Below are 25,285 nucleotides of genomic sequence, written 5' to 3' on the forward strand. Positions count from 1 at the left end.
TAATGTAAAGTTTATTTATTAGTCACAAGTGAGGCTTACGTTAACATTACAATGAAGTTGCTGTGAAATTCTGCTAGTCGCCACAATCTGGCGCCTGTTTGGGTCAGTGTGCCTAATCAGCACGTCTTTCAAACTGTGGAAGGAGACCGGAACACCTGAAGAAAACCCATGGAGACGTGGAGAACGTGCAGGGAATTGCTTGATAGGGCGGACGCAACACGGTTTCATTAAAGGGAAGTCGTGTCTGACAAATTTACTGGAGTTCTATGAGGATGTGTCTAGGGCAGTGGATAGAGGAGAGCCGGTGGATGTGGTCTTTCTGGATTTTCAGAAGGCGTTTGACAAGGTACCTCACAAGAGGTTATTGCAGAAGGTCAGGGGACATGGAGTTGGGGGTAGGGTGTTAGAGTGGATAGAGGATTGGTTGTCAAATAGGAGGCAGAGAGTGGGGGTCAATGGGTGCTATTCGGATTGGCGGATGGTGACTAGTGGGGTGCCCCAGGGGTCGGTGCTGGGGCCTCAGCTATTTACCATTTATATAGATGATCTGGAGGAGGGAACCGAGTGCAGGGTGTCGAAATTTGCTGATGACACCAAGATTGGGGGAACGGCAAATTGTGCGGAGGGTGTGGAGAGTCTGCAGAAGGATCTAGATAGGCTGGGCCAGGAAATGGCAAATGGAATTTAATGTTGGCAAGTGTGAGGTGGTCCACTTTGGTAGGAAGAATGGTAGGAAGGACTATTACTTACGTGGCGAAAAACTGCAGCATGCGACGGTGCAGAGGGACCTCGGGGTCCTTGTGCATGAATCGCAAAAACCCAGCTTGCAGGTGCAGCAGGTGGTCAGGAAGGCGAATGGGATGCTGGCCTTCATAGCGAGGGGGATTGAATATAAAAGTAGGGAGGTCTTGCTGCAGCTGTATAGGGCATTGGTGAGGCCGCAGCTGGAGTACTGTGTGCAGTTTTGGGCGCCGCACCTGCGCAAGGATATTTTGGCCCTGGAGGGAGTGCAGAGGAGGTTTACTAGGCTGATACCGGAGTTGAGGGGATTGAGCTATGAGGAGAGGCTGAATAAACTAGGCTTGTACTCGTTAGAGTTTAGAAGAATGAGGGGAGATCTCATTGAGACGTATAAGATGATGAATGGGATGGATAGGATAGAGATGGAGAGACTCTTCCCGCTCAAAAAAGACAGTAGGACTAGGGGGCACAGCCTCAAGATAAAGGGGGGGCGGTTTAGAACGGAGTTGAGGAGGAACTTCTTCACTCAAAGGGTGGTGAATCTCTGGAATTCTCTGCCCGTTGAAGTGGTGGAGGCTGCCTCGCTAAATATTTTTAAGAAGCGGGTTGATGGGTTTTTGATAAGAGAAGGGATTAAGGGTTATGGGGAGAGGGCGGGAAAGTGGAACTGAGCCACGACAGATCAGCCATGATCTTATTGAATGGCGGGGCAGGCTCGAAGGGCTAGATGGCCTACTCCTGCTCCTATTTCTTATGTTCTTATGTTCTTATGAAACAGTGACCTTAACAGTAATCAAACCCGAGACCCTGGTGCTGAGGCGACAGTGCTAACCACTGTGCCACAGTGCCATCCCTTGTTTCGAGGAAAATATGGATAAATTTGTGAGAAGTTTTTAAGATATATGTAGAAGGACAGGTAAAGGGAATCAGTAGATGTGATATACCTGGATTTTCCAAAAGGCAGACTAAGGAGTCATGGAGTTGAGGGTAATATGATGGATAATAGACAGGTAGCAAAATGGGGGCATGTTTTTGAATTGGCAGATTGTGACTAGTGAAGCGCTGCAAGGATGAGTGCTAGCACTCAGCTATTTACAATCTATAATTAATGACTTGAAGAAGAGACGGGGAGTCATGTATCTAAGCTGGCTGATGACGAAAAGAATCAGGTGGAAAGGTACGCTGTGGAGAGGACACTGGCTGCAGACATGGGTAGACCGATTTAAGGGAATTAGCAACAAGGTGGTAGATGGGGTATACTGTGGAGAATTATCGAGTTATTCACTTTGGTGGTGAGAGTAGAGCAGTTGAATTTTTTTTAAAATTGTGAAACGTGTTGGGTGTGCTGGTACAACGGATGCAGCAAGTACAGAAATCAATTTAAAAAATTGCATGGTGGCCTTTATTGCAAGGGGATCAGAGTACAGGAATAAATAAGTTTTCCTGCAATTGTACAAGGCTTGATGAAGACTACATCTGGAATACTCTGCAGTTTTGGTCTCCGTATTGAAGGAAGGATACACTTGCATTGGAGGCACCAAAGCAAAGGTTCGCTAAATTAGTCCCTGAAATGAGGGTTATCTTACAATGAGAGGCTGAATAAATTGGGCTATGTCCTTTCTTTCTCCTTCTAAATACCAATCTTATTGAAACATATAAGATTTTGAAGGGGTCTAGACTGGGAAGACATTGAGAGATTGTTTCCATTGGTTGCCTAATTTCATTAGGAGTGACATTTTATACTGCATGAGAAAAGGATGCTGATTGGTTGGCAAGTCAAGGCCTTGCTGAATCAGACAAGATAGAGAAATGCTTCTATTTAAAAAGGGACAGAAGTTCTCTAGGTGTCTTGACTACATTTGTGTGTCAACCCATGATTAAAATCATGTTGGGCATAACAGCAGTTAACATTGCTGCCAGACAACGCCAGGATCCCAGGTTCAATTCTGGCCTCGGAGGAGGATGTATGTGTGTGTGGAGTCTGCACGTTCTCCCTGTGTCTGTGTGGGTTTCTTCAGGGTGCCCCAATTTCTTCCCACAGTCCAAAGACGTGCTAGTTAGGTTGATTGGCCATGCTAAATTGCACCTTGGTGTCAGGGGGTTTAGCAGGGTAAATCCGTGGAGTTACGCGAATAAGTTGGGTGGGATTGTTGTTGGTGCAAGCTTGATGGGTCGAATGATGTCCTTGTGCACCTCAGGGATTCTATAAGTAGCAATCACTGTTCGATTGCTACATCTACACTGTACACTTGAGACACCTCAAAGACAACTGCTGCTTATGGACTATGAAGAGAGACTAAATAGACTGGGTCTGTACTCATTGGAGTTTAGAAGGATGAGGGGGGATCTTATAGAGACGTATAAGATAATGAAGGGGATAGATAGGGTAGAGGTAGAGAGATTCTTCCTGCTCAGAAAGGACAGTAGGACTAGAGGGCACAGCCTCAAGATAAGGGGGGTGGGGGGCGGGGGGGGGGCGCGGGGTGGGCAGTTTAGAATGAAGTTGAGGAGGAACTTCTTCACTCAAAGCGTGGTGAATCTCTGGAATTCTCTGCCCGTTGAAGTGGTGAAGGCTACCTCGCTAAATATATTTAAAACACGGTAGATAGGTTTTTGGTAGGCAAGGGAATTAAGGGTTATGGGGAGAAAGCGGGAAAGTGGAACTGAGCCACTTCAGATCAGCCATGATCTTATTGAATGGCGGGGCAGGCTCGAAAGGCTAGATGGCCTACTCCTGCTCCTACTACTTTTGTTCTTATTAAGCAGTACCATGTTGTTATGTGCCCACGTACTGGTTTGTTCTGACCTTTGAACAGCAAAGCCTTGTTAACAGCACAGCAGACATTCTGAGAACATATGGATAGCAGGGTAAATCCGTGGGATTATGCGAATAAGCCTGGATGGGATTGTTGTTGGTGCAGGCTTGATGGGTTGAATGAAGTCCTTGTGCACCTTAGGGATTCTATAAGTAGCAATCACTGTTGAATTGCCACATCTGCACTCTACGCTTGAGAACCTACTACAGCATACCTCTCAACCAGCCTGAGTAACTAGGAACGACAGCTGCACTGTCTGAAAGACAGCAGCCCCAACAATGCAGCATTCCATCAAGCTCAGTGTTAAAATCCTGAGTGGGGCGTGAACCTGCAACCTCTAAGTTGAATGTGCTACTCTTTGAGCCAAACTAAGACTTGTAACACTGAGCAGTTGGTCATAGTATCGACTGTCAGTTAAAATTTCTTCTTCATCGTTAAAGAGAAAGATTTAAAGGAGATTATGCTGCCCTGTACATCAAAATTTATTTATTATTGTCACAAATAGACTTACATTAATGCTGCAGTGAAGTTGCTATGAAAATCCCCTAGTTGCCAAACTCCAGCACCTGTTTGGGTACACTGAGGGAGAATTTAGCACGATTAATACACCTAACCAGGACGTCTTTTGGACTGTGGGAGGAAACTGGAGCACCCGGAGGAAACTGGAGCACCCGAAGGAAACCCACGCAGGCACAGGGAGAACGTCCAGACTCTGCACAGTCACCCAAGCCGGGAATCGAACCCAGGTCCCTGGCACTGTTGGGCAGTAGTGCTAACCACTGTGCCACTATGCTGTCCCATATGTAATTTAATTATATGGAAAAAAAATTGTTGGATTAATATTATGAAATATGCTTCAAATTGGGTTCAGTTAATAGTTTATTAATGTTTGGCATGTAATAGCTCAGAGCAGCAGCCTGAATGCAGACGTAGGATTAAATATTATACATTTGCTTCTGTGTGGAGTGTCCCATAATGACTCTTTCTTTGCTTGGATTGACTAGGATGTGTTGGTGGTGAACTGCCCAGCTGAATGGATAACTGCAAATCATGTTCTAGCAACGTGTAGAAGTTCACTGAAAAGACAAGGAGTTATTGGACTAAACATGGCACCGTGCATGAGGACCTTCCTTGAACGGCTGCCAATAATGTTACAGGAGCAATACGCATATGAAAAGGTAGTGAAAGCAGCAAGATTAGAATTGGAAGAAAGCTGCCAACATTGTGTACCAAAACCAGTCAGTAAAGTTCTAATATTAATATGAAAGACATCGCTGTATCAATAATTATCATCTTTTTCCTTTCAGCCTCATGTTATATGTGGAGACCAACTTGTCCATAGTCCTTACATGCAGTGTCTCGCTTCATTAGCTGTAGGCCTTCAACTGGACCGGCTTCTGTGTAACCCGCCAGTACCACCTCACCATACCAGTTGTCCCCCTGACCCTGCCAACTGGAACTCCTCGGAGTGGTCCTGGTTGGAGTGTTTCTCAACTACCATTAAAGCTGCGGAAGCACTGGCCAAAGGAGGACCGTTTCCAGAATGCTTCACTGTTCCAGACCTAGAGCCTGTGCCTGAGGAGGAACTGTCTCATGTGATGGTAAGTTAGTCATCTTTTCATAGATTTCATAGAAACCTTATGTTGCAGAAAGAGGCCATCTGTCCCATTGAGTCTGCACCGACCACAATCCCACCCAGCACCTAACCCATAATCCCTACACATTTACCCGCTAATCCCTCTAACCTATGCATCTCAGGAGACTAGGGATTTTATGATTTCCAGGTTTTGCCAGATCTTGAGCCCCCACTGGTGCTGTTGTGCACGGAGTGTGTGGGCTCAAGATCCCACCCCAGTGCACACCAGGACACCACTGAAATACAAGAAAATGGTTTGGTAGAAAAAGCTCATTAGATCAGTATTGCAGCCTCATTCTGTGAAAGTGGTCTGTTCATAATTAACCTTTGCTCATTATGCTGTTGGGAAGGGAGTTCCAGGATTTTGACCTGGGGGCAGTGAATAAAACGTGATATAGTTCCAAATAAAAGTGGCACGTAACTTGGAATTGAACTTGCAGGTCATGATGTTCCCTTCTCAGTGGCAGAGGTCACAGATTTGAAAGGTGCTGTCAAAGGAGCTTTGGTGAATTGCTGCAGTGCATCTTGTAGATGGTATACATTGGTGCCACTGTGCATCAGTGAAGCAAGGAGTGAATGTTTAAGCTGGTGGATGGGTTGCAGGTCAGGTGGAATTATGTTGAGCTTCTTGAGTGTTTTTGGAGCCACACTTACCACGGCACAGGGTACAATTCAAGCGAAGATCAGTTTTTAAATCCACACATGCTGCAATGTATTTCTGTTACAGCAGCGCCATCTTTGATTGTCTTTAATCCAAGCTATATACTTCACTCCCAGCTATGTCTCCATGCTTCATGTAGCTAACTATCTTGAGGCTGTAACCTTGGTGTCACTTTGACCCTAGATGAGCTATCACCCACATACCCACCTTATCTCTGTAACATCCTGTCTCCGCCCCGCTTCAGCCCCTCATGTTGAAACTCTCATCCATTCCCTTGCCAACTCGATACTTGACCTTCCTTGAAACTTGATGCACTCATGGCTAGACTCCTACTTCCATCCTGTCTAAACTGAGATCCCATAAAACTCTGCCTGTGCCCTAACCCGCACCAAATCCTGATCACCCACGATCCCTATCTTCAGTGAACCACAATGAATTCTGGTTAAGCAATGTCTCGATTTTAAAATTTTCATCCTTGTTTTCAAATCCTTCCCTGGATTTCCCCCCCTCCTGCTTTCTGTAATCTCCAGTGCCGCATCCTCTGATGCCTGCGATCCTCGGATTCTGGCCTCTTGGGCATCTCGATTTGAACCACTGGTGGCTATACTTTGACTGCCTGGGTCTGAAGCTCTGGAATTTCCTCCTCCACTGTGGGCGGCATGGTGGCACAGTGCTTAGCACTGCTGTCTCTCAGCTGCATGGACCTGGGTTCGATTCCTGCCTTGGGCCACTGTCTGTGTGGAGTTTGCATGTTCTCCCCATGTTTGCGTGGTTTTCCTCCGGGTGCTCCAGTTCCCCCCTCAGTCCAAAGATGTGCAGGTTGGGTTGGTTGGCCATGCTAAATTGCCTCTTAGTGCCCTGGGATGCACACGTTAAAGGAATTTGCGGGGCAAATATGTGGGGTTACGGGGATAGGGCCTGGGTGGGATTATTGTTGGTGCAGACTTGATGAGCCAAATGGCCTCTTTCTGCACTGTAGGATTTTATGATTCTATGATATATACAAACTTCTCAACCTTTCTACTAACCTATCCTTAAAACCAAGCCTCTGGTCATCTGCCTAAATATTTTTCTATTTGCCTCAATGCTGTATAATTTTAAAGTAATGTGGCAACTAGGGGAATTTTACAGTAACTTCATTGCAGTGTTAATGTAAGCCTTACTTGTGACTAATAAATAAAACTTTAAATGGTTCCCTGTCTGCAAACTCAAGAGGATGAACATTAAGTTCTACCTGTAGGCTGATAAAATTGCATCTTTTGATGATGCTTTAAGTATATAATTTGCTGATGATTAGATTTGTCCATGAGTTTGCTAATTTTACCCTTGATCTGAGGCCTCTATTCAGTCACGGAGATTAAACTGCTCATACAATTGAGGAAGTCTTGATAAAGTTCACTTTGCCTAATTGGGGACAGTACCAAGATTTTCTGCACATGCTTCATGTATTGTCATTCTTTCATCTGCAGGATAACAGTAAATGGTTTACTGGAATGGATGAACAAATTATGTCCTGGGCTTCGTCTAGGCCAGAGGTAATTATTTTTACAAGTATGCTTCAGCCCTATTTTTAACGGTGCTGCAAAGGTTAAAACATATCTGTTATACTCCTTTTAGGACTGGCATCTGGGCGGAAAGTGTGATGTCTATCTTTGGGGAGCAGGGCGCCATGGGCAGTTGGCGGAAGCTGGAAGAAATGTAATGTTACCGACCGCTGCACCCTCATTTTCACAAGCTCAGCAGGTACCCTGAAATAGTTAGTTTGACCTTCTAGAATTTACATTGTGTAGGTACATTATGCAATTAAAAGAAAACTTATAAAGGAGAATGCAAAGCAGGGAATTGCAAGGTGCTTATGGCCTCCTGTGCTGTCAATTTTATAATTCATGCACAAGTTAACTTCAGTATCAATTAGGCCTCACTCTTTCCTCCATGATCAGTTACAGCATTTCAAGTTCATGTTCCAGAACATTTTAGTTGCAGCATTGAGGAGTAAAAAAAAAGGAATGAACGTTTGTGAGCGTCTTTGTGTGTGCGCCATGTAGAGCAGTCTTGATGGGCCAAATGGCTGATACCTGCCTGCACATAGTGTCATAGAGGTTTACAGCAGAGAAACAGGCCCTTCGGCCCAACTTGTCCATGCTGCCCTTATTTTTTTAAACCCCTAAACTGCCTGCATTTGGCTCATATCCCTCTATATCCATCATACCCATGTAACTATTTAAATGCTTTTTAAAAGATAAAGTTGTACTGGCCTCTACTGTTACCTCAGGCAGGTTGTTCCAGGCATTCACCACCCTCCCTGAAAAAATTGCCTCTCTGGACACTTTTGTATCTCTCCCCTCTCACCTTTAAACCTATGCCCTCTAGTTTTAGAATCCCCTACCTTTGGGAAAAGATATTGACTATCTACCTTGCCTGTGTCCCTCTTTATTTTATAGACCTCTATAAGGTCACCCCTCAGCCTCCTATGCTCCAGAGGAAAAAAAAATCCCAGCTTATTCAGCCTCCTTATAACTCAATCCATCAAGTCCCAGTAGCATCCCAGTAAATCTTTTCTGTACTCTTTCTAGTTTAATAATATCCTTCCTATAATAGGGTGACCAGAATTGCACACAGTATTCCAAGTATGGCCTTACCAATGTCTTGTACAACTTCAACAAGACGTCCCAACTCCTGTATTCAATGTTCTGAGCGTGCCAAATGCTGCCTTCACCACTCTGTCCACCTGTGACTCCACTTTCAAGGAGCCATGAACATGTACTCCTAGATCTTAGTTCTGTGATTCTCCCCAATGTCCTACCATTGAACCAGGGCAGGATTTACTCAGTTAATCTACCAAAATGCATTACCTTGCATTTGTCGAAATTAAGCTCCATCTGCCATTCGTCAGCCCACTGGCCCAATTGATCAAGATCCCGCTACAATTGGAGATAACCTTCCTCACTGTCCACCCTGCCCCCAATCGTGGTGTCATCTGCAAACTTGCTAACCGTGCCCCCTATATTCTCATGCAAATCATTAATATAAATGACGAATAACCGTGGGCCCAGTACTGATCCCTGAGACACACTGCTGGTCACAGGTCTCCAGTTTGAAAAACAACTCTCTACAACCCTCTGGCTTCTGTCAACAAGCCAATTTTGTATCCATTTAGATACCTCACCCTGGATCCCGTGAGATTTAAACTTTTGAGATTTGAGGTTTTGCATATTTGAGATTTAATTACATTTTACACATGCACACAGTCACACATACAGAAAGATGCACAGAGTGGGCAGCACAGTGGTTAGCACTGCTGCCTCTCAGCACCAGGGATCCAGATTCAATTCCCAGTTTGGGCCACTGTCTGAGCGGACTCTGCACTCTGTCTGTGTGAGTTTCCTCCAGGTGCTCCGGTTTCCTCCCACAGTCCAAAAGACATGCTGGTTAGGTGCATTGGCCATGTTAAATTCCCCCTCAGTGAATCCAAACAGGCGCCAGAGTGTGGTGACTAGGGGATTTTCACAGTAACTTCGTTGCACTGTAAATGTAAGCCTACACTTAACACTAATAAATAAACTTAAACTTTTCTAAACACTAATTCATTCGACTCCTCAGAATCTTAATCCTAACTAAATGCTGCAATAAATTTACTTGATGGAAGAATGTTTCATAGTGTTCTATTGTTAATATGGCAGATGGTATTTATGATTTTAAAATGATAGTAACTACTAACTCTCGAACAACCCTGCTGAAGTTTTATTTTTTCCATCTTAATGTTTAGATCACTGCTGATTTTTAATGAGGAGTTGATTGAAAATAAAACATGGTTGTGTCAAAACCTGGCTGCTTACATGTGCTAAGTAGTTTTATTTAACGCATTTGCTATCCACAGGTTATTTGTGGGCAGAATTGCACTTTTGTTATCCAGGCTAATGGAACCGTGATGGCGTGTGGGGAAGGTAGCTATGGTCGACTTGGTCAAGGAAATTCAGATGACCTCCATGTCTTGACTGTCATTTCAGCTCTACAAGGTATAATTAAAGACTCTTTGGGCAAAATCTGTGACAGTTTAAAAAAAAAATGCCTTGTTAATCATTGAAATCATAATATCCACCTTTTGTGTTTGTGTGATCCTCACTGCTGTTGTGTATGTCGCAGGTTTTGTAGTAACTCAGCTAGTGACTTCCTGTGGGTCCGACGGCCACTCTATGGCTCTGACAGAAAGCGGTGAAGTCTTCAGCTGGGGTGATGGGGACTATGGGAAGCTGGGACACGGAAACAGTGACCGGCAGCGCAGACCCCGGCAGATTGAGGCACTGCAAGGAGAGGAAGTTGTTCAGGTGAGGTTGTGCCCTGGGTAATTATTAGATAAATTAATAAATGAATAAATTTGGCTAATCAATTACTGAGGGCAAATTTTAATCCTGGTATTGACACGCATACATTGTCTAAGGGATGCTCTGTTCGTTGTCTAGGGGATTGCCTGCCTGTTGTCTGGGAGGGGGGGGCAGCTACATAGCTGGCCTGTTGTCTGGTGGGGGCGGGGAGGTGGTGCAGCGACATAGCCAGCCCGTTGTCTTTGGAGGGGGGACACGTAGCCAGCCCATTGTCTCAGCCTCAATGCATTGTCTAAATGCTATTTGCAGCATCTTAACTACCGTCAAGGCTAACTCCGAAACTCAGGTGTGACAGGTGAGAGTTGCTACTCTTGGCTACAAGGCCAGGAGTGGGGCTGTTTCTGGAAGATTGCTGTGTTTAGTTCCATTCATGATACCCCTGAGAATGAAGAAACTAGAATCGGCCTACTGCAGAATCTGAATGGGGCGTCCAGCCGTGGGCTGACAAGCAACAGCCGTATCACACCATTGTCTGGTAGTGACCGTACCAGAGAATAGAGAGCTCAATCCTTCCCCTTAGTCTTCAGTGGGATCATCACCAGTCCTTTACCCTTAGTAGCGTTTATTATATAGTAGCTGACTTCCTCGGCCACCATCAACTAATAGCTGAGCCATTTCACCACAGGGATTTGGCTTATGTGACAATACTGTGCCATAAAGAAATGTATTTCAGTCATGTTTCTGTGCTGAATGTGTTTACTAATCCCTTCCTCTTTGTCTGGATCCAGCAACATTATATTGTTACTGCAGATACCTAATTGATGCAGTGTTTGTTTTGATCTGAACTAGTGCAGGGTTCTACTTTGTTTCCCTTTGGGATATTGCAGAGTAGGCTTGAATGGGTTGATTGACAGGTAAGGTCTTATGACGAGGTTAGGCTAGGCTTGCACAGGGAACTTGAGCCAGTCTGCTTTTGGGATTTTTTTAAAAGGCTGTTTTCTCTTATCTTTGCTCTGTCTGAAGTGGAGACTGGAATCTGCCAAGAAATAAACCTTTTCCTCTGAGATTCTACTGTCTGGGGGTGGAGTTTTCTCTGGTAGTTGCTTCATGATAAGTAAAAGACTTAGGTGTTTGTCTGGATCACTGTCCAGAAGTGTCAAAAGGCTGGAAATCTAGGACCTACATAAGCATCTTTGGTTTCTATGCTGACTGGCTCTAAAGAAGGGATTCGTGTCTCTGTTAAAGTGCAACAATGGAGATAGTAAGCTGTTAAGAATTATACTTTTGTCATGTCTAAGTTTTTTTAATTAGTAAAGGTTATGCTAAGTTTTTAATGTATTCAGCGAGGTAGCCTCCACCATTTCAACGGGCAGAGAATTCCAGAGACTCACTACCCTTTAAGTGAAGAAGTTCCTCCTCAACTCTGATCTAAACTGCCGCCCCCCCCCCAACAACACCACCACCACCACCTTATCTTGAGGCTGTGGCCTCTAGTCCTGCTATCCTTTCTAAGCGGGAAGAATCTCTCTATCCCCTTCGTTATACGTCTCTATAAGATCCCCTCCCCCTCAGCCTTCTAAACTCTGAGTACAGACCCAGTCTATTTAGCCTCTCTTCATTGGCTAACCCCTTCATATCTGGTATCAGCCTAGTGATAAGATAGGTCCATTCAAAAGTCTGACAGGGGGGAAGAAGCTATTCTTGAGTCGGTTGGTATGTGACCTCAGATGTTTGGCAAAGAACTAGCTCTAAATTGTATGGCCTTTTTCTTTTAAGCAGGGCATCTCTCGCTCTCTCTTCCCCGCCCCTTTCTCATTCTGGGAGGCGGGGGGAGGCGAAGGGGGGTCATCCAGCCAGCCCTTGGTTCTGTTGAAGCCCAGTTAATGGACACTTAAGGATCACATTCCACCTCTGTTGGAATTGAATGCCCTCTTCATTGTTTCTGTTTCAACAGATGTCATGTGGCTTTAAACATTCTGCGGTTGTTACTGCTGATGGGAAGCTGTTCACATTTGGAAATGGTGATTATGGTCGTTTGGGACTGGGTAACACATCAAACAAAAAGCTGCCGGAGAGAGTAGCGGCGTTGGAAGGCTATCAAGTTGGACAGGTATGGTATGACGTTAACAAATCAGATCTCTCTCTCTCTCTCTCTCTCTCGCACGCGCGCTCTCTCTCTCTCTTTCCCCCGCCCTCCTTCCCTCCCTGGTAATCGTCTTTAAGAGGTATTGCAAACAGTTCTAATGTGTATTGACACTACAGTCCATGAGCAAGATGGTAATTGTCTTTAAGATATTTATGGAGGATTCATTCAAATACAAATAAATTATCCGGCCATAAATAGAAAATGCTGGGAATGCACACCTGTATTCTGGGATTTTCAAACTTACCTTATTACTGCATGGATGCTGATCCATATGTCATTCCAGAATCTTCTGTTTTTATTTCCGTTTTTGAGAATTTGCAGTTTCTCCTCACTTCTGATTTTATTTGTTGGTGTCACAAGTAGGCCTACATTAACAGTGCAATGAAGTTACTGTGAAAATCCTCTGGCGCCTGCTCGGTACTCTGAAGGAGAATTTAGCACAGCCAGTGCATCCTAACTGGCACGTCTTTTGGACTGTGGGAGGAAACCGGAACTTCCCATCGGCAGACGTGGGAGAACATGCAGACGCCACACAGACAGTGACCCAAGCCAGAATTGAACCCGGATCCCTGGTGCTGAGAGGCAGCAGTGCTACCCATTGTGCCACCAAGTGAACAGTATTTTGAGTCCCCAGATGATCTTGGAATAGGGAAGAGTTTTATCCGATGAGGGCAGCAGGAGATGGTAAATTTGGTCAAAGGTGTTTTGTAAGGAGGGCATTAAAGGAGCTAAGCAGGAGATGGAACATCAAAGGCTTAAAGAGGAAATAACTTGCTCCACTAAATTTTGGGTGACAGTGGTTAGCACCGCTGCTTCACAATGCCCGAGACCTGGGTTCTTTTCCAACCTCAAGTCGCTGTCTGCGTGGAGTTTGCAGATTTTCCCCATGGGTTTCCTCTGGGTGCTCCGGTTTCCTCCCACGGTCCAAAGATGTGCAGGTTAGGTGGATTGACCATGCTAAATTGCCCCTTAGTGTCCAAAAGATGTGTTGGTTACAGGGATTAGCAGGGTGGGGTTACGGGAATACTCTTCAGAGTTGGTGTACACGCGATAGGTGAAATGGCCTCCTTGTTCTCTGTAGGGATTCTATGATTTAAAAATAATATGATCCAACCAGAAATGTTAATATTCAATAAATGAACTAAGACCTTGATGGAAAGAAGTAAAAGTTTGTAATCTAGCTCAGTTTTATCAAACTTTTCACCTGGCATAGGAAACCTCAAAATGCTGTGGCAGATTTTTTGCCAAACATTGCAACTGTTTTGTATTGAACAGGATCCCACAAATTATGAATTAGGGCAGCGTGGTAGCACAATTGTTAGCACTGCAGTCTCTCAGCGCCAGAGACCCGGGTTCAACTCCAGCCTTGGGTCACTGTCTGTGTGGTATTTGCACATTCTCCCCGTATTAGCATGGATTTCCTCTGGGTGCTCCGGTTTCCTCCCACAATCCAAAGATGCGTCAGTTAGGTGGATTGGCAATGTTAAATTAACCCTGGTGTCAGGGGGATTTGCAGGGTAAATGTGTGGGGTTACAGGGATAGGGCCTGGTTGAGGTTGTTGTTGGCGTGGGCTCAGTGGGCCAAGTGGCCTCTTTCTGCACTGTAGGGATTCTACGAAATAGGAATCTGAAGCATGTTAAATTATCACGCGGCAATATTCATTGAATAACAGTGCTGGAAAACCCCCTGCTCAATTCCCAGTCTTGGTCTTAGATTCATTAATACCCCAGTGAACCATTGGAGCAGGTCTTGAATGATGGCCACTCGGGTGAGATTCACTGGGGTGACCAAAAGCTGTGCGATCCACTTGGTAATTTGTCAACACCCAATAGCCCCAAACCCTAAAGAGCCTCATACATGGGAGGGGGTGGGGAGGAATTTGCTAAAACAGGAAAAGGCAAATTGCAAACATACAGTAATGCTACTGTTTGCCCATCGGTGTTTTAGTATCACCTGATAAAGAAGCAGTGCTCCAAAAGCTTGTGATTTCAGACGAACCTGTTGGATTTTAACCTGATGTTGTGAGATTTCTTACTGTGCCCACCCCAGTCCAATCTTGGGCAGCACAGTGGTTAGCACTGCTGCCTCATAGTGCCGGGGGCCCAGGTTCAATTCCCTGCTTAGGTCACCGCCTCTGTAGAGTTTGCACATTCTCCCCCTGTCTGCGTGGGTTTCCTCGAGGTGCTCTGGTTTTCTCCCACAGTCCAAAGATGTGTGGGACAGGTTCATTGGCCATGCTAAATTGCCCCCTAGGGGGACTGACACGATAAATACGTGGGGCTTTGGGAATAGAGGCTGGGTGGGATTGTGCTTGGTGCAGACCCGATGGGCCAAATGGTCGTCTATTCTATGATCCACGTGTATTATTGTTGATATCTGATGTCTTGCCACTCAGTTTACATTGCTAGATTTTCCATTCCAGGTTGCATGTGGTTTAAATCACACTTTGGCTGTCTCTACTGATGGGATGATGGTTTGGGCATTTGGTGATGGAGATTATGGAAAACTTGGCCTGGGTAATTCAACAGCCAAGTCCTCTCCTCAGGTACGTGTTACCAAACCTTTGTCATTGTATTTACACGGCTTCTGTTTGTCGATCACTGCAGTGACTTTCTGTGGATTTCTCCTCAATCGCCCCAGATTGTTACACGAGTTTCCAAAATAGATAGGCTTTAAAATCGTCTTTTACAACACTGCTTCCCATCAGCAGTTCACCTTACGCATCCGTTCCAGGTTTTCCACACTACTCTTTCAAACAAAGCTTCCGCTCCACTTTTAACAAGGAATCCAGCATCTGAGTTTTACATTTCCACCTTCATTGCCTCAATGTTGCACCAATTCTTCACAATTACTTTTAACTATTGATTCCCAGACTGCATTAAGATGACATCAATCTTTTGATTTACCTCTGAAGTCTGCATTCCCACTTTAAATCTGCAGCTTTCTCTCTTTTACTCACAGCACTTTGTCAGCTTTCCCCTTGAATTCCCCTGAACAATATCTGGGTCGTCTTCACGGTCGCTGTTCTCTTAACATTCCTTCTGTCCCAGTTCCCCGGTTGCCTGGACCTTATCTGTTTCTTTGGGAAGTCTGCCTTTTGCAGCCCCTTTGTCCTGTCCAGCTTGCTTCTGGCAGAGTTGAGAGATGTTCACTCCTAGTTTCCTATGTCCAACTACAAAAAAATTCAGCAAAACTGAATTCAAAAAACCTTCCTACTTTTAAAGGTCCCCAGTTGCTGAGCAACGACCACATGTTTCAGCCAACTTTATTACTTTTCATGTTGTAACCCTCTCTAAGCACAATGGGAGCACAGTTTGAGTTGAAACTAACCCGCCCTCCACGCACACACGTGCGCGTGCACACACACCCCTTTGTCCAGCATCAATCTAACTATAGTTTACCCTTCCTTACACAAATGTGAAATTAAATCCACTTGTAAACTATGCTTTTTTAATTACCAATACAAATATAAATCTCTTAAAACTACCTTTTATCCATTGCATTTACATTGTCAATCCATTTAGATTTAGGAGGTTCCCCCCACCCCCCTCCCCGGATGTTGATATTGGGACTTCAGCTGTTGTGATGCTTTGATTGTTATGGAGAGATGGTTCACCCTCGTTAGTAAGGGTCTTTGCTTGGTACTCGTGTGACATGAATGTAACTCGCCAAATGTCAAACCAATCCTCGATACTGTCTCTAGGTCCTTGCTGAGTGTGGGAACAAACTATTTCAATATCTGAGGCATTAGATTTGGGACTAAACACTGTGCAATCACCAGCGAATATCCCCACTTCTCATCATCTGATGCTGGTAAGGTGATTGATGAAGCAGCTGAAGATGTTTGGACCCAAACTCCTGCAGCAGTGTCCCACCGTAGAGATAACTGGCCTCCTCTTCCTTTGTGCTAGGTATGACTCCAACCAGCACAGAGTTTGTCTTCTGATTCCCATGTACTTCATTTTTGCTGGGATTCCTTGATGCCACACTCAGTCAAATGCTGCCTTGATGTAAAGGGCAGTCACTCATTATCAGTACGACATACACAAAAAGCTCAATTCCAGAAGGAAGTCTGGAGCCGAGTGATCCTGGTAGAACCCCAAGTGAGCAGATCAACGCAGAATGTATGCTGCATAATAGCACCGTTGATGACACCATTTTGGTCATTGCTATTCCATTGGATCGTACTCAGTTGCAAGTTTGGATTTGTCCTGCTTTTTTCTGTGGATGGGATATGGCTAGACAATTTTCCAGTTCGGTGTCGTGAAGACAGTCCCAGAAAATGATGTAATTGCTGAATTACATAATTACGCCCTGTTGTCCTTGCATAGTTATTTCTCTTAAACTTTTTTTTTAACTTCTTTCTGCAGAAGGTGGATGTTTTGTGTGGAATAGGAATTAAAAAGGTTGCTTGTGGCACCCAATTTTCCGTTGCCCTGACAAAAGATGGCCACGTGTACACCTTTGGCCAAGGTAAGAGAATCATCCAGGCTTTTCAAAATTACTTTTAGAATGGCACCAAGAAGGTATTTTTAATTCATCACAAATAAGTGTGCGACTGACTAACTTTATAATTCCTGCTTTACAACTGAAAGTTTTCGCTGTGAAGTTGAATGTGAAACTTGGTTGTCAAGATCAGTGCAATTTTCTGTAACACTACATGCATCACAAACCATTTACCGACAACACAAACTAATCGTTAGTTTCAACAAACAGCACAAGTTACACGAGTATTCCTCTGGTCTTGTCTCACAGAATTTGCTGTCTGTTAGTTTGAGTAAGTGTTGTCATTGTTTGTGTCTGTTATTGAACCCCTTTGCCAACTCTCTGACTTGGCTAACCATGCAACTCCTTGGATTATTGAAGAAGGGTTAGCATCGTTGGCCACTGCACTTATATCCAGAGATGATGAGCAGGTCTGCCTATGCATGGTACACAATCACAAATGTGTCTGCACTTGACGTCAGTACATAATTTGCATCAGGGAGCTAGTTTTGGGGTTACCCTCAAGAAAACTACACAGTGAGGTCTTAATATTTGCCTATACTTGTGCTATCTGTATACTGGAAGAGGGGGGAAGATCATATTTTCAGATAGCTTTGTAAAGGTGCAGTGTCTTATGAATGGTTTCCTCTGCCAAATTTGGATGAATCTGTTAATTTATATCTGGAGGTGGCAGTGATCTGAAGTTGTCTTCACCGTTCACACAGTAAATTAGGATAAGTTACTGGCTGTCTGGATAAGTAACTGGCAATTTCTTCTAGGGTGGTGGTGGAAGGAAAATTTTCAGACTGGAGGCCAGTTACCAGCAGTGTACCACAGGGGTCAGTGCTGGGTCCTCTGCTATTTGTGATTTTTATCAATGACTTGGAAGAAGGGGCTGAAGGGTGGGTTAGTAAATTTGCTGATGACACCAAGCTTGGTGGAGTAGTGGATGAGGTGGAGGGCTCAAAGAGACATTGATAGGATGCAGAGCTGGGCTGAAAAGTGGCAGATGGAGTTTAACCCTGATAAGTGCGAGGTGATTCATTTTGGTAGGGCAAACTTGAATGCGGATTACAGGGTCAACGGCAGGGTTCTGAGGAATGTGGAGGAACAGAGATCTTGTTAACGTTTATTAACAGGGCGTTTGAGTTTGAGCCGTGGGGTTATGCTGCAACTATACCGGATGTTGGTAAGAACGCATTGTGTTCAGTTCTGGTCACCTCACTGTAAGAAGGATGTGGAAGCATTGGAGAGAGTGCAGAGGAAATTTACCAGGATGCTGCCTGGTTTTGAGGGTAGGTCTTATGAGGAAAGGTTGAGGGAGCTGGGGCTTTTCTCTTTAGAGCGGAGGAGGATGAGAGGTGACTTGATAGAGATTTATAAGATGATGAGGGGAATAGATAAAGTGGACATGCAGAGACTATTTCCTCGGGTGGATGTAGCTGTTACTAGGGGGCCTAAGGTTCATGGTGGGAGATGCAGGAGGGATATCTGATGTAGATTCTTCACTGAGTGAATGCACTGCCTGCTGTGATAGTGGAGTTGGACACTTTAGGAACTTTCAAGCGGTTATTGGTAGGCACATGGAGCACACCAGAACGATAGGGAGTGGGATAGCTTGATCTTGGGTTTGGCCATAGCTCGGCACAACATTACGGGCTGAAGGGTCTGTACTGTTCTATGTTTCTATGTCCCGTTCAAAATCTGATGGATCCTCTTTTGTGCTGACAGACCGTCTGATTGGTTTGCCTGAGGGCCGTGCCCGCAATCATAACAGACCTCAGTTAGTACCTGCTCTGAACGGAGTCTTTATTGAGGATATAGTTGTGGGTGCTGAGCACACCCTCGGTCTTTCATCAGCTGGAGATGTTTATGGATGGGGCAGCAATTCAGAAGGACAGGTAAGAAATCTTGACAGTATGGACACATTTTTTAAACCCACCCAGAGTGCAGGATTTTGACTGGGAACATGACTGCAGACCCAGAGAGCACAAGCTCAAAATCAAATCGCCAGAAGCAAGGCGGGAGATTTTCCTGTTGTGGAACATAATTCTCACTAGCAGCAGTTGATGCTGTCTTGATATAAATGCCTTCAAAAGACGCAAGCAGGAATCAAAATCTCAGTGAGAATGAAATTGAAGGTTAGAACAAACTGTTTGCACTAAAGACTGAGCTATCATATTCTTCATTATAACTCATGGGGTACAGTGATTCCTGAACTGCTACGTTTTCAGTGTCTCTCCGAAGTGGCACAGTGGCTAGCACTGCTGCCTCTCAGCCCCAGGGATCCGGGTTCGATTCCCGGCTTGGTTCGCTGTCTGTGTGGAGTTTACATATTCTCCCCGTATCTGCGTGGGTTTCCTTGGGTGCTCCAGTTTCCTCCCATGGTCCGAAAGACATGCTGGTTAGGTGCATTGGCCATGCTAAATTCTCCCTCAGTCTATCCGAACAGGCGCCAGAGAGTGACAACTAGGGGATTTTCACAGTAACTTCATTGCAGTGTTAATCTAAGCCTACTTGTGAATAAAAATCTAACTATATCCGAACATGGAGTAGGTACTGAGTTTTGACTGACTAGTTTGTTGGGGGATGAGGTTATGTTCATAGGATCAAAGAATCCCTATAGTGCAGAGGAGGCCATTCGGCCCATCAAGTTTGCACCGCCTCTCTGCCAGAGTACCGTACCCAGGCATCCTCCCCACCTATTCCTGTAACCCCATGCATTCTCATGGCCAATCCACCTAACCTGCACATCTTTGGACACTGAGGGGCAATTTAGCATAGCCAATCCACCTACCCTGTGCATCTTTTCCCAGCAGATTAAGTAGAAAATTGAGATGATGCCTGAAGACGAAGAATCTCCAGTGTTAGCCTTAACACAAACAGGGGCACTGGTGTCAGGGAAAGTAGCTGGAAAAGAGATTGCCTTGCTTCTAGCCTGGATATCAGGATATTAGAGTGTATTGGTGTATCCCATGGAAATGGGTATATGGGCTGCTGGGATCAAGCCATCCCACCCATTTACACAGATTATTGGCTGGTTTTACAGCATGATAATGCCATTTCTTTTTTACTGGATGCCTCTAGCAAGCCACAGCCCTGTCCCTTGCCCCCCCCCCGCCCCCCCATCCCTACCTTGAACAGACAGATCACTGGATTTCCAGTCTTCCTCTGACTGAGTAGTTGCATGTCAGATGCCACAATAAAGTAAAGTTAAAGTTTATTTATTAGTTGCAAGTAAGGCTTATGTTAACGCTGCAACAAAGTTACTGTGAAATTCTCCTAGTCACCACACTCTGGCGCCTGTTCGGATCGATGCACCTAACCAGCATTCCTTTTAGAATATGGGGGGGAAACCAGAACACCTGGAGGAAACCCATGCAGATTTGGGGGACAACATGCAAACTCCACACAGACAGTGACCCAAGCTGGGAATCGAACCCGGGTCCCTGGCGCTGTGAAGCAGCAATGCTAACCACCCATGAGCGACCATCTTGTATGACATGTTATAATATAATCACCATCTCCTGACCTCGCATACCTCATGAGAGTCCACAGCAGAGCAGAAGTTAGCATCAGGCACTACACACTCAAGCACGTGATTTTATTTCCCTTCACATTTTAAATTAGTTTTCAAGTGCTGCCAAGTACCATCACTGAACCATCTGCAAGCAGTCATCCGTGTCGTTAGAAATGTTGAAGATGAAAGCTATCAAAGATGTTCTTAGAGCAGAGATGCATTGGCGTTAGGAACACATGCAGCAGAAAATTAAGCGTTTGGAGGGAGGTTTTGTCGCGGTGCCCTGTCTCCACTTTCCCATTTGGCTTCCTTCTTTTATCCCCTCTGTAGCTGGGATTGGGTCACACCAATCACGTGAGAGAGCCAACTCTGGTCACAGCCCTCCAGGGAAAGAACATTCGGCAGATTTCGGCGGGCCGGTGTCACAGTGTGGCATGGACAGCCCCTCCCGTACCACCAAGAGCACCAGGTGAGGCGGTTACCTTGCATTTTGCTGTGTGCTGTAACTAGTGGAGGGTTTCAAAAAATAGTTATGTCATCTGATTGATGACTTAAGAGCTACTTTACTGTGTTGAATATTAATCATACGCCTTTCAAAAAAGGGGGATTTTTTTGATAAGGTTGGCCTTTCCAGGTTTTTAACTGTTACACTATTAAAAACTATAATGAGTATAAAATGTCTTTCTCCAGCCATATTCTAGAACACTTAATGTTCATTGTTGAACCAAGGCTCATTTAACTGAAGCACAGTCATCAGTTTGACAGTTGTAGAGGTTTACAGCATGGAAACAGGCCCTTTGGCCCAACTTATCCATGCTGCCCCTTTTGCTTTAACCCTGAAGCTAGGTGACAATAATATTTGAAAGTATTTGTGTTGATAAGATAGGCAAGTTGGTTATTTGTCTACTGCTGAACAGTTAGAAGCAAGGTGTCTATTAAAAGTGGCACTTTTTTTTAAGATATTCTGGGTCTAGGCTAAGTCGACTTTACCAAGCAGTGTCTGACAGCATTTCGGGGAGATGGTGATTTTATGGCAATGGTAATCCAGGGGACCAGGCTAATGCTCTGGGGAGGGCATGGGTTCAAATCTCTCCACCGCAATTGGAAGAATTTTAAATTCAACTAATAGTATGAAGCTAGTCTCAGAACTGGTAACCATGACAACCGTTGTTGATTGTTTAGAAACCCATCTGGTTTTGCTAATGTCTTTCAGAGGAGGAAATCTGCCGCCCTTGCCCAGTCTGGCCTACATGTGACTCCAGACTGTCAGCAATGTCGTCAACTCTTCACTGGCCTTAGAAATGGCCCTAGCAAAGCCACTCCATTCAGGAGAAATTGGGGATGGACGACAAATGCTGCTCTTGTCGGTGGCCCCAACATCCTGTAAAGGATTATCTACATCCACGTCATGGGTGGCACAGTGAGCACTCTGCTCCACAGCGTCAGGGACCCGGGTTTAATCCCAGCCTCAGATCACTGTCTGTGTGGCGTTTGCCCATTCTCCCGTGTCTGCTCTGGTTTCCTCCCACACTACAAAGATGTGCAGGATAGGTTGATGGGCCATGCTAAATTGCCCCTGCGTGTCAGCAGGACTTGCTAGGGTAAATGTGGGTTACGGGAATCGGGCCTGATGGGATTGTGGTCAATGGGCCTCCTTCTGCACTGTAGGGATTCTATAAAAGAATAGAAAATAAAATTGTCAGAGCTCCATATGTGTCCTTTCATCAGTGTTTCCTGAATAAATAAATATTGGCATTAACCCTCCCTGTGTAATAGTGCAGTGGTTATGATATGTGACCAGTATCCTCAGGTTGAAAGTTCAAACCTCAACATATGACTCCTTTGACTGAAGGCAGTCAGCAGATGGAACTTTGCCAAATCAACCACATCTCATGAACGTCTTTTTTTTTGGCAGGAGGGGGAGAAATTGGTGTCATTGTGTTCTGATGAAGTGCTACACCCCAATGTAACCTTTCCAAACATGAATAGACTTGATTTTATTTTTTTTGCTTCTGTTTATGTTTATTTACCCTTCAGCGTAATTAGCTATGCGACAAGAATTTTTCACTTGGGAATCAAGCATCCACATCAAAGCAAGTAATCTAAAAAAACAAACATGGGTAGCTTGCTTTAGTGTGAATAATTTTTGAGAGTCTGGATTGTGCAGACATCTTTCCTAAATGTGTCCTGCAGCGATGGGAGTTCCTGCTGGAACGATTTGTTGTCCTGCTCATGTGAAAATCTACTGCTGCTCTTTGTAGGTGTATCTGTGCCTCTGCAGCTTGGGTTGCCAGACTCTATACCGCCCCAGTACAGCTCGTTGAAGGAAACCAATATTGAAACCATCAGAGCCAGGCTACGTTTGCTGTACCACTTCTCAGATCTCATGTACTCATCGTGGAGGTTACTTAACCTTAGCCCAAACAATCAGGTTAGTAGTGCCTGGAGCAAAATAGGGAAGCTAGCACTTAATGATTTCATTTATTATTGTCAAATGTATTAGTATACAGTGGAAAGTATTGTTTCTTGCATGCTATTCAGACAAAACATAGATTTTGATTTGTTTTATTATTGTCACATGTATTAGTATACAGACCTTAGAGGAAGCAGTGACGTAGTGATATTGTCACTGGGCCAGTAATCAGTAGACCCAGGGTAATGATCTGGAGACCCAGGTTCAAATCCCACCATGGCAGATGGTTAAATTTGAACCCCGTAAAAATCTGGAAAGTAGAGTTTCTTGCACGCTGTACATAAAGCATAGATTTTGATTTTATTAATTATTGTCACATGTATTGTTTCTGATGCGTTGTACCAACAAAGCATACCGTTCATAGAGAAAGGAAGGAAGGAAGGAGTGCAGAATGTAGTATCACAATCATAGCTGGTGTGTAGAGAAAGATCAACTTAATGCGAAGTAGGTCCACTCATGGCAGCAGAGAAGAAACTGTTCTTGAGTCAGTCGTTACGCGTCCTCAGACTTTTGTATCAACGGAAGAAGGTGGGTGTCTAGGGTTCACGGGGTCCTTAATTATGCTGGCTGCTTTTCTAAAGTAGCAGGAAGTGTAGATAGAGTCAATGGATGGGAGGCTGGTTTGTGTGATGGATTGGACGACATTCACAACCCTTTTGTAGTTTCTTGCGGTCTTGGCCAGAGCAGGAACCATACCAAGCTGTGATACAATCAGAAAGAATGCTTTCTATGATGCATCTGTAAAAGTTGGTGAGAGTTGTAGCTGACATGCCAAATTTCCTTAGCCTCCTGAGAAAGTCAAGGCATTGGTGGCCTTTCTTAACAATAAAGCTTCAGTAAATGCTTCACAGCTCAAAAAATGCTTCATGAATATTTATAATTTTATTTACAGAACAGTACATCTCACTATAATGCTGGAACGTGGGGAATAGTCCAGGGACAATTAAGGCCTTTATTAGCACCCAGAGTGTACACACTTCCTATGGTGCGGTCCATAGGAAAGACAATGGTGCAAGGCAAAAACTATGGCCCCCAAATCACTGTGAAAAGGATATCGACCAGGTGAATATTGTTAATATTGTTCATTGTTTCACTATGATAGCTGTGTAAAAATGCTCGTTTCTACAATTTAAATGCTCCAGTTTCTGTGTGTAACTGTTAATTTTTAGTATAAACGATGAAAACCATCTCCATTGTTGATAACAATGTTTCATGCCTGTTCTGTCTCCCACTAGAGGCCGCAAGTGTAAGCCTATCTTTGTACAGATCGCCAGACAAGTGGTCAAACTCAACGCATCGGACTTGCGGTTACCTTCTCGTGCTTGGAAGGTGAAACTGGTGGGAGAGGGTGCTGATGATGCCGGTGGTGTGTTTGATGACACCATCACCGAAATATGTCAGGTAATTCCATAGAATAGGAGCTCATTCAGCCCATCGAGTCTGCACCAATCTTCCGAAAGAGTCCATCCTCTGCTCCTGGCACAATGGCTAGCACTGCTGTCTCTCAATGCCAGGGATCCGGGTTCGATTCCCAGATTGGGTCACTGACTCTGTGGAGTTTGCACGTTCTCCCCGTGTCTGTGTGGGTTTCCTCCGGGTGCTCCAGTTTCCTCCCACAGTCTGAAAGACGTGCAGGTTAGGTGCATTGACTATGCTAAATTCTCCCTTAGTATATCCAAATAGGTGCTGGAGTGGGGTGACTAGGGGATTTTCATAGTAACTTTATTGCAGTGTTAATGTAAGCCTACTTCTATACTAATAAATGAACTTTAAAAAACACAGCATCAGATTGAACAATCTTCAAATTATCCCCATAACCCTATGCATTTACCATGGCTAATCACCTAATTTATACACCTTTGGATGCTAAGGGGCAATTTTGCACCTAATCAGCACATCTTTGCACTGAGGGAGGAAACCCAGTGCAGACACGGAGAGAACATGGAAACATAGAAGAAAGGAGTAGGAGGAGGCCATTTGGCCCTTCAAACGTGCTCCGCCATTCATTACGACCATGGCTGATCATCCAACTCAATAGCCTAATCCTGCTTTCTCCCCATAAACTTGTATCCCATTTGCCGCGAGTGCTATATCCAGCCGCCTCTTGAATACATTCAATGTTTTGGCATCAACTATTTCCTGTGATAGTGAATTCCACAGGCTCACCATTCTTTGGGTGAAGAAATGTCTCCTCATCTCCATCGTAAGTGGCCTAACCTGAATCCTCAGACTGTGACCCCTTTTCTGGACTCCCTCGTTATTGGAAATATCCTTCCTGCATCTATCCTGTTTAAACCTGGTAGAATTTTGTAAGTCTTTTGATTTCTTCCCCCCACCCCCCCCGCCCAAGGCAAAAACAATCCTAACCTAGTCAATCTCTCCTCACACATCAGTCCGACCATCCCAGGAATCAGTCTGGTAAACCTTCAGTGCATTCCTCATGAGCAAGAACATCCTTCCTCAAAAAATGAGACCAAAACTGCA

The 25,285-nt window shown here is 44.7% G+C and overlaps 1 protein-coding gene across 8 annotated transcripts in view; it reads left to right on the top strand.

Annotated features, from left to right (window-relative positions):
- Positions 1-25,285, top strand: part of herc1 (HECT and RLD domain containing E3 ubiquitin protein ligase family member 1) — a 234,496-nt gene that overhangs the window by 197,310 nt on the left and 11,901 nt on the right. For all 8 annotated transcript variants that reach the window (XM_080216228.1, XM_080216235.1, XM_080216232.1 and 5 more), the window contains exons 60-73: positions 4,562-4,735; positions 4,865-5,158; positions 7,324-7,389; positions 7,472-7,597; positions 9,732-9,870; positions 9,998-10,179; positions 12,131-12,286; positions 14,746-14,868; positions 16,694-16,796; positions 18,540-18,709; positions 20,659-20,797; positions 22,590-22,759; positions 23,694-23,863; positions 24,037-24,202. In XM_080216228.1, the coding sequence (XP_080072354.1) occupies positions 4,562-4,735; positions 4,865-5,158; positions 7,324-7,389; positions 7,472-7,597; positions 9,732-9,870; positions 9,998-10,179; positions 12,131-12,286; positions 14,746-14,868; positions 16,694-16,796; positions 18,540-18,709; positions 20,659-20,797; positions 22,590-22,759; positions 23,694-23,863; positions 24,037-24,202 (2,178 nt within the window). The remainder of the gene's footprint in view (positions 1-4,561; positions 4,736-4,864; positions 5,159-7,323; positions 7,390-7,471; positions 7,598-9,731; positions 9,871-9,997; positions 10,180-12,130; positions 12,287-14,745; positions 14,869-16,693; positions 16,797-18,539; positions 18,710-20,658; positions 20,798-22,589; positions 22,760-23,693; positions 23,864-24,036; positions 24,203-25,285) is intronic.

Source organism: Carcharhinus amblyrhynchos, chromosome 32 (genome assembly GCF_965287045.1).
Source record: "Carcharhinus amblyrhynchos chromosome 32, sCarAmb.v2.hapA, whole genome shotgun sequence".
Lineage (NCBI taxonomy): Eukaryota > Metazoa > Chordata > Chondrichthyes > Carcharhiniformes > Carcharhinidae > Carcharhinus > Carcharhinus amblyrhynchos.